Source organism: Stenella coeruleoalba (assembly GCF_951394435.1).
Source record: "Stenella coeruleoalba genome assembly, chromosome: 1".
Taxonomy (NCBI): Eukaryota; Metazoa; Chordata; class Mammalia; order Artiodactyla; family Delphinidae; genus Stenella; species Stenella coeruleoalba.
The window spans coordinates 145,306,311-145,319,322 of NC_137169.1; the positions used below are offsets into that span (position 1 = coordinate 145,306,311).

A 13,012-nucleotide genomic window follows, 5' to 3' on the forward strand; every position below is an offset into this window, starting at 1 on the left:
GTCTATACTACCTAAGAATACACCGTGAGCAGCACTGTAAATGAGGGATGAGATGAAACATGACACAAATTAAACCCTCCCAAAAGTATCAGCTAGAGACCTATGAAAGGTGCACAGAGGACAGTGTGAAGGGGCTCCCAACTGGCTGAATCTCAGACAATCTGAACATCATATAATGAGAGTAATGGAAAACACACTGCAGAAGTAGTAATACCTGAGTTTGATGAGGAATGGGATATTTACATAGTTTCCAAGTACCTCCACACAACACACGTATGAATTACAAAGGAAAAGAGTAACTTCACAGTGTAAGAAGCTTGGCAGAACCACCTTAATTAAGTGACCAAAGTGAACATCACCAGTATTGGGGCAAATCAAAACTGCACATCACCTGACACGACGCAGTGAGAAGAGCATCACCTCATGATATTCCTGCCAAAGATGCACAACCTGTGTCTAATCACGAGGAAACATCAGACAAATCCAGATTGAGGGCATTTTACAAAGTAACTGGCCTATAACCTTCAAGAGTGTCAAAAGTCAAGACAGGAGCTGTTCCAGACTTTAAGGAAACTAAAGAGAAACAGCAACCGGTTGCAATAGCTAATTCTAAACTAGATCCCTTTGTTATAAAGGACATTATTGGGACAACTGGAGAAACCTGAATGGAGCCTGAGGATTACATGGTAGCAAAGTATCACAGCTGATGTCCTGATGTTGATGGCTGGCTATGCAGGGAAACCTGGTGTGTAGGAAGTGTACATTAAAGTATTTGGGGGTGATGGGGCATCAGGTTGGCCAATACTCTCAGACAGTTCGGGGGGAGGGGGAGTTCTTTCTATTGTGACTGCAACTTTCCTGTAGTAGAGTCAAGGTTGTTTCAAAATAAACATTCTATTTAAAAAAGGTATCTTATTTTATTTTGACAGTTAAAAATTATTTTCTTTTTCTTAAACAGGAGGTATAGGGTGTTTCCGTACAAGGTTGGCCAGATGGGAAGAATCTTTAGCTCTGACTTGGCCTCATTAATTTGAGCATAAAATGCTTACGTGAGACCACATCTGTGTCAAGTTGAAAGTGGACAGCTCAGAGCACGTGGGTATCTTTGGCAGCTCGATGCCCTGGACTCCCTGAAGGCCTGCTGCTTGAGAAGTCACCGGCTGAGGGACCACTGCAGAGCTTCATACATTGCTTGATCCTGAGAGGAGAGGAGAGAATATAGAGCTGGTCACTGTCTGACATGGGTTTACCTGTGTTCCCCAAAATTCAGATGTTGAAGTCCTCACCCCCAGTACCTCAGAGTGTGACTGGATTTGGAGACAGGGTCTTAAAAGTGGTGATTAAGTTAAAATGAAGTCATTAGGGTGGGCTCTACTACATCCAATACAACTTGGTGTCTTTATAAGAACAGATGATTAAGGACTTCCCTGGTGGTGTAGTGGTTAAGAATCCTCCTGCCAATACAGGGGACATGGGTTTGAGACATGCCGCGGAGCAACTAAGCCCGTGCGCCACAACTACTGAGCCTGTGCTCTAGAGCCCACGAGCCACAACTATGAGCCTGCGTGCCACAACTACTGAAGGCTGCGTGCCTAGAGCCCATGCTCTGCAACGAGAAGCCACCACAATGAGAAGTCGCGGGCGGCAATGAAGAACAGCCCCCGCTCGCCACAACTAGAGAAAGCCCACACGCAGCAACGAAGACCCAACACAGCCAAAAATAAATAAATTAATTAATTAAAAAAAAAAAAAAGAAGAGATGATTAAGACACAGACACGCACAGAGAGAAGACCATGTAAAGACACAGGGAGAAGACCGTCATCTCCAAACAGGGCCCAGAAGAAACCAACCCTGCCAGTACCTTGATCTTGGACTTCTAATTTCCAGATCTGTGAGAAAATAAATTTCTGTGGTTTAAGCCACCCAGTTGGTGGTACTTTGTTATAGCAACCAGAGCAAACAAAGAGAGGTGGCTTACCTCCCTGATCTAAAGTCCATACAGACTCCTTTTTACAGGGAATGCCTACGACTCTTATAATTGTTGACTAAAGTTTGCTGTAAAAATCAGATTAAAAGATTCTTATGTCTATATCTATTTAATGAAGAAAGCAAAACTCTAAACTGTACTGGGTCCAGATGAAAATGGGAGGCAGAAGCAGAGGCATCTTATACTACATTAACATTTGTAAACTGCCACAGCATTTTCCAGTTGGTGGTATCATTCTACATTTTCAGTAACAACGTATGAGAGTTCTAGTTGCTTCACATCCCTGCCACCATTTGGTGCTGTCAGTCTTTTATTTATCTATGTATATATGTTTGGCTGCGTTGGGTCTTTGTTGCTGTGCGCGGGCTTTCTCTAGTTGCGGCGAGTGGGGGCTACTCTTTGTTGCGGTGCGTGGGCTTCTCATTGCAGTGGCTTCTTTTGTTGTGGAGCACGGGCTCTAGGCACGTGGGCTTCAGTAGTTGTGGCACACGGGCTTAGTTGCTCTGTGGCATTTGGGATCTTCCTGGACCAGGGCTCGAACCCATGCCCCCTTCATTGGCAGGAGGATTCTTAACCACTGAACCACCAGGGAAGTCCTGTTGTCAGTCCCTTAAATTTTAGTCATTCTGGTAGATGTGTAGTGGATTCTCACTGTGGTCACACTAACTTACTTTTTTTTTTTTTTGGTGAGGCTGTGGAGCAACAAGAATTCTCATCTATTGCTGGTGGGAATGCAAAATGGTGCAGCCATTCTGGAAGACAGTTTGGCAGTTTCTTACCAAACTAAACATGCTCTTACTAGAAAATCCAGCAATCATGCTCCATGGTATTTAACCAACTGAGTTGAAAATGTATGTCCACACAAAAACATGCATACAAATGTTTACAGCAGCTTTATTCATAATTGCCAAAACCTGAAAGCAACCAAGATGGCCTTCAGTATGTGAATGGATAAGTTATGGCACATCCAGACAATGGAACATTTAGTGCTAGAAAGAAGTGGACTATCAAGCCATGAAGGACAGAGAGGAACCTTAAATGCATATCACTGTGAAAGAAGTCAACCTGAAAACACTAATGTATGATTCCAACTGTAGGACATTCTGGAAAAGGCAAAGCTATAGAGACAGTAAAAATATCAGGGGTTGGGGGAGGGAGTGTTGAGCACAGAGCAGTGAAACTATACTGTAAGACACTATGGTGGTAGATTTATGTCATTACGTATTTGTCAAATCCCATAGAACAGGAGTCCCCAACCCCTGGTACTGGTCCGTGGTCTGTTAGGAACTGGGCCACACAGCAGGAGGTGAGTGGCAGGTGAGCGAGCAAAGCTTCATCTGTGTTTGCAGCCGCTCCCCATCGCTCGCATTACTGCCTGAGCTCCGCCTCCTGTCAGCATTATGGTGAGTTGTATAATTATTTCATTATATATTACAATAAAGTGCATGATAAATGTAATGTTCCCTGACCAGCAATCGAACCCAGGCCCTCGGCAGTGAAAGCACCAAGTCCTAACCACTGGACCGACTCCCCTCAAGTACCTCTCAAACCGTGTCAAAGGTGAACAGAAAATAGGTATTAGTGAAATGCTGAATTAACTCTGAAATAGGATAAAAGGGCCTCTGTATTTCAACACCACTGCTAAATAATATATGTAAAGACATTTTAAGCATCTTTGCTTATAGCCAGATTAAAGCAATTCCTTTTTAATAATAAAATAACATTTTAAGTTATAAAACAATATTTTTGTAGAAATGTAAAGAAAATACAGATAAGCAAAAAAAAAAAGAAATTAATCCTTAATTTCCAAAGATAACTATTATTACTATTTTGGCCTTACAGATCTTTTAAATTATTATTTTTTAAGTATTTAATTTTTAAAGATAGGTAATACATTCACATGGTTCAAAATTCAAACAGGATGGAAGGTCAACTTTCACACCTCTGTCCTCCAGTTACTCAGTTTCTTTTCCCACAAGCCACCACTGTTAGTTTCATAAGTAATAATTTCATAAGGGCCAGTTAATATGCCAAACAAGGAAAGTAGTCTCTTTACCTTAATGTTGTGCCTTATTTTTTTAAAAGATCAAACAAAGTAATAATCAGCTTGGTCATCTGTCTCATTTATCGTTTACTCAAAATTCATACCATGCCTACCTCCAAAAGAGAATATCTTCTTATTCACTAGTGTAGTTTCCAGAGATCAAATACTTAAAGATTTATGATCACCAAAAATATTAAAGAGAATATATTAGAATCAAGTAGCATCACTAGGGCATACATGTAGCCTTCCAAGGGATGTTCCTAAGAGGATAAAAAAAATTCTACCTTGTGTGGAATTATAGGTCCAGTTTTTTATTAAAATCAGTCATATGGCCTTTGTCATACTGTAGTTGATACCTCTGAAGCAAAAGCTGCTTGCAAACAATTTTCTAACATTAACAGAATTGAGTGAGCAGGTTAATATGTATTCTATGTACACATCTATGGTAGTGCTTACCATACAACTCTTAATGGCTCAAAATGGTTCCTAATCCACATCTTATGTGATTTTAAATATATCTTGTGAGTCTAGCACAGAGGCTGGCATATGTACAGTAGGTATGTGATATTTATGGATGGATGGGATCTTAGGCAACTCAATACACAGCTAGAGGCAAGAGGCACTATACTTGGGAAGTTTTTCTCTCATAAATGTCAATGTGACAGGCTGGATCAAGCAAATGGATGAACCATATAATCCTGAGTGTGAAGAAGAGAATCAATGTGTTCCGGCCAGTGGGTGTGGAAAACACTAAAACAACGAGTTAATAAAACAGGAGAGTTTCTATGGTGTGGCTTTAGTAGAGGAGGAAAAAAAAATTATAATTTATGTTTGAGTGAGGTTTCCTTCCTGACATCTGAACAATGCAATAGTAGGCAGAGTGAAAAGGCTATAATTTGAGATAATAGCTGGGAAAATAATCTCAAGGTCTCAACATTTATTAATAGTTAACCTAGCCTCAGGTCTCTGGTGAGCAGTTATTACTGAAAAAACCAAACCAGCAAAATAAGTTATGCTTCATAGGTCTATGAAGTGACACATGTTGGACAAGAGAATTTGACTTAATTGAGGGGAGAGAATTAACAGTGACTGAGAAGCAACTGGCAAAAAGAGTTCAATCTTCTTTGTTGGGATATCTGTCATAACAAATTACCAGTCTATTAAGTCTTCTTAGGACCACAATAGGACATGGCCTCTCACCAGAAACTAGGACAGGGCAGGTACCTTCAGATGGAGCCTAAAAGTTTGGTACCAATGAAGTGGGAATGAATGAGGAATATGGGTAGAGACTCAGAGAAGGAATATTTGCTCATGTGTTCACTTTCCACCCTCAACTGGTTACCAAGGATTTACTGGGTCAGGTGACACGTTGCTGCATTTGGCCTCTAAACTACACCCTACTATCATGTCAGCCAATTGCTGGACACGGAATCCACTTCACATGCCGTTGTTGCCCAACCTCAAATTAACAACCATGTGGCACCTGGGAGCCAACTGCTTCAAGGAAGAAGGCACCAGCTAGTAGGAATGATTTACCTGGCAGGAGAGCCTGATGAATATTTCAGACCTGTAAAGACCAGCTCTGCGGACTTTGGGAGAGAATGTGCACACCCTTCTTCTTTCAGTTTTCTTTTTCCTTTTTTGACATCTCCTGATCATTTATTTAATGTTAACTCACTTCAAAGCAATTGCTATCTCTGTAAGTATGTCTGAAATGTTAAAATGTAGTAAGTGTTCCTTTTACATTTAACAAAATCTAGTGATTCTCTTTTAGTGTGAAAAGACTACCCTGCCGCTAACAAGTCAATTAACTTGATGCCAGTGTCTTATCTACAGCTTTTCATTCTAGGGCTTGAAGTCATGACCTTTACAAAACTATGCCCTTTAGGATCTGCCTGGCCAGAGTATCTAATTTCCTAGTGAGTCACAGTGATTGGTTTTGTCATGGGCTCTAATCTGAGCAGGACTAATCACAGGCTCCCTGAAACTCTCCTGCCAGAGCTATCAGGGAATTCTCTTGCTCTGGGGATTAATAAACCCCCTGTGTGTCTGGGCCTGCAGGCAGCCATCTACCCCCATGAGATGAAGCAATGAGGTTTATGGATCTCACATGCCTGAAGCCAGCAGTACTCTCAACTTCCTTGTTATGTGGACCAATGAGTTCCTCTTTTTTCCCACTTACATTAGTTTGAGTTGGGTTTCTGTCATTTACAACTAAAAGAGCCCTAATATTAAAAGTAGAAAGGGGTGGCTGATAAATGAGCTGCTCAACCTTACGTTCAGAAAAACATCTCAACAAATGCCACACCTTTCTTTTGGTTTGATATGTTTTTCTTTTGGTCTGATTTTTGAAATGGATTTTATTTGACCATACAACTCCTCTAATTTCAACTGAATTCTCCTAAATTAGAAGGAAGAAGTTCCTCTAAAAATAGAGCTGGCATAGAATCCAGCAATCCCACCCCTGGGCATATATCCAGAAAAAAACTCTAGTTCGAAAAGATATATGTACCCCAATGTTCACAGCAGCACTATTTACAACAATCAAGACGTGGATGCAACCTAAATGTCCATCAACAGATGAATGGATAAAGAAGATGTAGTATATATATACAATGGAACACTACTCAGCCATAAAAAGAATGAAATAATGCCATTTGAAGCAACATGGACACACCTAGAAATTATCGTACTAAGTGAAGTAAGTCAGATAAAGACAAATACCATATGATATTACTTATATATAGACTCTAAAATATGAAACAAATGAACTTATTTACAAAACAGAAACACTCACAGACATAGAAAACAAACTTATGGCTACCAAAGGGGCTATAAAGGGGAAGGATAAATTAGGAGTTTGGGATTGCAGATACAAACTACCGTATATAAAATAAACAACAAGGTCCTACTGTGTAGCACAGGGAACTATATTTAGTATCTCATAATAAACCATAATGGAAAAGAAAATGAAAAAGAATATATATACATACATATCATATACATATATATATATCTGCATCACTTTGCTGAACACCAGAAACTAACACAACATTGTAAATCAACTATACTTCAATTAAAAAAAAAATTTAAGGAAGGAAGAAGTTCTTTGGTACAGCTTTGAACTGTGAAGGACTAGAACCAGAACAAGAAAGGACTGAGGCCCCAATAAACATAACGTAACACTGGTTTCAAATTTACCTGCAAAGAGTAAGCAAAGGTGGTAAAATAAAGATTTAATCTTTAATTATTATACCTGCAAGGATGAAAACGTGGCCAAATTTAAGGACAGGCCAAACAATTTTCAAACTTTGCATGATATGTTTGTAGCCATCTGTAATAAAATTACTTGAACATTGAACACAGAAGCTTTTCAAAATTACAGCAAGCAAATTAGAGAAAGAACAACAAAACCCCAAAGTTAGAAGAAGGAAAGAAATCATAAACATCAGATCAGAAATAAATGAAAAAGAAATGAAGGAAACGATAACAAAGATCAATAAAACTAAAAGGTGGTTCTTTGAGAAGATAAACAAAATTGATAAACCATTAGCCAGACTCATCAAGAAAAAAAAGGGAGAAGACTCAAATCAATAGAACTACAAATGAAAAAGGAGAAGTAACAACTGACACTGCAGAAATACAAAGGATCATGAGAGATTACTACAAGCAACTCTATGCCAATAAAATGGACAACCTGGAAGAAATGGACAAATTCTTAGAAATGCACAACCTGCCAAGACTGAACCAAGAAGAAACAGAAAATATGAACAGACCAATCACAAGCACTGAAATTGAAACTGTGATTAAAAATCTTCTAACAAACAAAAGCCCAGGACAGATAGCTTCACAGGCAAATTATATCAAACATTTAGAGAAGAGCTAACACCTTACCTTCTCAAACTCTTCCAAAACACAGCAGAGGGAGCAACACTCCCAAACTCATTCTACGAGGCCACCATCACCCTGATACCAAAATCAGACAAGGATGTCACAAAAAAGAAAACTACAGGCCAATATCACTAATGAACACAGATGCAAAAATCCTCAATATCACTAATGAACACAGATGCAAAAATCCTCAACAAAATACTAGCAAACAGAATCCAACAGCACATTAAAAGGATCATACACCATGATCAGGTAGGGTTTATTCCAGGAATGCAAGGATTCTTCAATACATGCAAACCAATCAACGTGATACACCATATTAACAAACTGAAGGAGAAAAACCATATGATCATCTCAATAGATGCAGAGAAAGCTTTTAACAAAATTCAACGCCCATTTATGATAAAACCCTGCAGAAAGTAGGCATAGAGGGAACTTTCCTCAACATAATAAAGGCCATATATGACAAACCCACAGCTAACATCGTTCTCAATGGTGAAAAACTGAAACCATTTCCACTAAGATCAGGAACAAGACAAGGTTGCCCACTCTCACCACTATTATTCAACATAGCTTTGGAAGTTTTAGCCACAGCAAAGGGAAGAAAAAGAAATAAAAGGAATCCAAATTGGAAAAGAAGAAGTAAAGCTGTCACTGTTTGCAGATGGCATGATACTATCCATAGAGAATCGTAAAGATGTTACCAGAAAACTGCTAGAGCTAATCAATGAATTTGGTAAAGTAGCAGGATACAAAATTAATGCACAGAAATCTCTGGCATTACTATACACTAATGATGAAAAGTCTGAAACTGAAATTAAGAAAACACTCCCATTTACCACTGCAACAAAAAGAATAAAGTATCTGGGAATAAACCTACCTAAGGAGACAAAAGACCTGTTTGCAGAAAACTATAAGACACTGATGAAAGAAATTAAAGATGATACAAACAGATGGACAGATATACCATGTTCTTGGATTGGAAGAATCAACATTGTGAAAATGACTCTACTACCCAAAGCAATCTACAGATTCAATGCAATCCCTATCAAACTACCACTGGCATTTTTCACAGAACTAGAACAAAAAATTTCACAATTTGTATGGAAACACAAAAGACCCCCAATAGCCAAAGCAATCCTGAGAACGAAAAATGGAGCTGGAGGAATCAGGCTCCCTGCCTTCAGACTATACTACAAAGCTACAGTAATCAAGACAGTATGGTACTGGCACAAAAACCGAAATATTGATCAATATAACAGGATAGAAATCCCAGAGGTAAACCCACACACATGTGGTCACCTTATCTTTGATAAAGGAGGCAAGAATATACAGTGGAGAAAAGACAGCGTCTTCAAGAAGTGGTGCTGGGAAAACTGGACAGCTGCATGTAAAAATATGAAATTAGAACACTCCCTAACACCATACACAAAAATAAACTCAAAATGGATTAAAGACCTAAATGTAAGGCCAGACACTATCAAACTCTTAGAGGAAAACATAGGCAGAACACTCTATGACATAAATCACAGCAAGATCCTTTTTGACCCACCTCCTAGAGAAATGGAAAGAAAAACAAAAATAAACAAATGGGACCTAATGAAATTTCAAAGCTTTCACACAGCAAAGGAAACCATAAACAAGACAAAAAGACAACCCTCAGAATGGGAGAAAATATTTGTAAATGAAGCAACTGACAAAGGATTAATCTCCAAAATTTACAAGCAGCTCATGCAGCTCAATAACAAAAAAACAAACAACCCAATCCAAAAATGGGCAGAAGACCTAAAAAGACATTTCTCCAAATAAGATATACAGACTGCCAACAAACACATGAAAGAATGCTCAACATCATTAATCATTAGAGAAATGCAAATCAAAACTACAATGAGATATCATCTCACACCGGTCAGAATGGTCATCAACAAAAAATCTAGAAACAATAAATGCTGGAGAGGGTGTGAAGAAAAGGGAACTCTCTTGAACTGTTGGGGGGAATGTAAATTGATACATCCACTGTATCAATATAAATTGATACAGTGGGATAGAGAGGGTGGGAGGGAAATGCAAGAGGGAGGAGATATGGGGATATATGTAAATGTATAGCTGATTCACTTTGTTATAAAGCAGAAACTATTAAACTACTAGAAAAAAAGCAAAGGAGAACATTTTTGCAAACTTAGGATAGTCAAGATTTCTTATGACAGAAGCACACAAATTATAAAAAAAAAGATAAATTGAACTTCATCTAAATTAAAAACTTCTGCTCTTCAATAGATGCCTTTAGAAAATAAAAAGGTCAACAACAGGTTAGGAGAAAATATCCTCAATATGCATATCTGATAAAAGGCTTCTATCTAAGATGAACTAAGAATTTGTACAACTGAATAATAAGGAAACAACTCAATTTTTTAAGAGCAAAAGATGACACAAAATAAGATATCCAAATGACCAATAAGCATATGAAACAATGCTCAACATTTTAGTCATTAGGGAAACACACATTTAGACTACAAAAGGATACTATTCCACATCCAGTAGAATGGCTAAAATTAAAAGACTGAAAATATTTAAGTGTTGGTGAGACTGTGAGCCAACTAGAACTCTCATAAAATGTAAAACGGTATTACAGCCACTTTGGAAAGAAGGCTGGCAGTTCTCTATAAAGTTAAACATAAATTCACCATAAGACCCACCAATTCCTCTCCTGGTCATTTTTTTCCTTTAATGTGTATTTATTTATTTATTTGGCTGCATTGGGACTTAGTTGCGGCATCTGGGATTTTTTAGTTGTGGTAAATTTTCTAGTTGCAGCATGTGGGATCTAGTTCCCTGACCAGGGATCGAACTGGGGCCCCCTGCGTTGGCAGCATGGTCTTAGCCACTGGACCACCAAGGAAGTCCCCTCTCTTGGTTATTTACTCAAGAGAAATAAAAACACATGTTCCCCCACCCCCCCAAAAAAAACCCACACACATTCAGAGCACCATTATCCATAAAAGCCAAAAACTGGAAACAACTGAAGTGTCCACCAACAGGGGAAAGGATAAGCAAATTGTGGTATATTCATATAATGGGAAACTACTCAGCAAGAGGATACATCAAGCTAGTGAAAAACTGAGTGAAGTGGATGAGTCTCTAAAACAATAAACTGAGCAAAAGAAGCCAGACAAATGAGTATATATTGTATGACTGCATGTATGACTGCATTTACATAAAGTTCTAAAACAGGCAAAGTTTGAGCATGATGACAGAAGTCAGATCAGGGGTTACCTAGAGCAGCGTTTAGAAAGGGACTGACAACTACAAAAGAACACAAGGGACTTTCTGAAGTGATTAAAATGTCCTCTATATTGATTGTAGTGCTGGTTACATTTGCCAAAACTTACAGAACTGTACTTGTGCATTACATAGGTAAATTAAATTTCAATTAAAAAACGGTTACAGCATGAGAGTGCCAAATGCAGAGCTATGTCAGTATGTCCTAATTCCTGAAAAGCCTCAAAACTTGGCTGTAGATAAGAAACAATTTCAATTAAAAAGATTTTTTTTTAATAACTAAATCTTTGGGAGGACACATATCAGTACTCTCTTGTTGATCAGAATGAAAACTTCCAGTAAGATTAACTGTAAAACTGTTTCTGATTTTAATTAATAAGATTATCTTATTCAAAGATATTCAGTAAAATAAAAACATTTCCTCTAGTATACAAAAATGCCTGAGAGGTCAAAGCAGACTTTCGTTTCTCCAAATATGGTAGAAGAACCAGTCCAAGTTCAGCAGACTTGACTTTACTCTAGCAGAAAAAGAAGTAAGTCATAGGCCTAAAAGATACCACCACCAGCCCAAACCCCTTAACTGATTATTTTAGTTAAAAGTGATAAGATGGTCAACTAACTTAGAGCATTTACACCAAAACCGGAGGCACTGGAACAAAGCAACCCATCGCATATATTGGGTTGGCCAAAAAAGTTCTTTCGGGTTTTTCTGTAAGATGTTATGGAAAAACCTGAACGAACTTTTTTGGCCAACCCAGTAAGTGTTTGAACTTGGACTTAAGTGTTTTCAATGAGTAATCATAAACACTGAGCCTGGAGTAATAAATGGCAAACGACTTAAAGGAACTTTTAGTATAGTCAATAAACAGGATCTCGTGGCTAAGGCACATTCTAGGAGTTCAGAAACACAAGATATCCAAGTGAACAAAACTTATCACAACAGTTTTCAATTTATGCATCTCTTAGGGTTGGATATTTTGTTGCTCTCTTTGTAAGTGTCATAGTAACCTGACTTCCCTTAATAGCAAATATTTAACTTATTACAAACAGAATACCTCAACACAGTAAGAAATAAATATGGGAAAGTCCGGTAGTTTTTGTAAGGACAAGTCACAGTGATTTTTAACCCTTCTCTGACCTTATGGTGAAGGTATTTTAGTCTCCTGAAACTACGGGTAAGTCCATAGTGCTTAGTCTGGGCAGCTTAGGTTGAAGAAGATAAGAAATTATTTGTTTAAAAGGGTGAAATGAAGCAGGTCCAATAATACTTGAATGAGACTGATTAAAAATTCTGAGCTTGTGGAAACAGACACAAGAGGTCATTTGCTCTTTGTGTTTAGTCTCTAAAAACATTCAACATTACAGTCTCTCAAGAACAGTCTCACAAAGGCAACTGTTTTGCTCGTTTTCATGAGTTCACATACCTACTACACTCAATTCTAGTCGCTTTTCTCTTATACCTTTAAGAGCACTGCTTACAACCCAATCCAAAAATGGGCAGAAGACCTAAAAAGACATTTCTCCAAAGAAGATATACAGATTGCCAACAAACACATGAAAGAATGCTCAACATCATTAATCATTAGAGAAATGCAAATCAAAACTACAATAAGATATCATCTCATACCAGTCAGAATGGCCATCATCAAAAAATCTAGAAACAATAAATGCTGGAGAGGGTGTGGAGAAAAGGGAACACTCTTGCACTGCTGGAGGGAATGTGAATTGATACAGCCACTATGGAGAACAGTATGGAGGTTCCTTAAAAAACTACAAATAGACTTACCATACGACCCAGCAATCCCACTAC

At 38.2% G+C, this 13,012-nt stretch overlaps 1 protein-coding gene across 1 annotated transcript in view; it reads right to left on the reverse strand.

Annotated features, from left to right (window-relative positions):
- Positions 1 to 353: 353 nt before the first annotated feature.
- NVL (nuclear VCP like) overlaps positions 354 to 13,012 on the reverse strand; it is a 97,913-nt gene continuing 85,254 nt past the window's right edge. Inside the window, exon 23 of the mRNA XM_079912131.1 lies at positions 354 to 1,198. Coding sequence (XP_079768257.1) covers positions 1,154 to 1,198 — 45 coding nt within the window. The 3' untranslated portion in view covers positions 354 to 1,153. The remainder of the gene's footprint in view (positions 1,199 to 13,012) is intronic.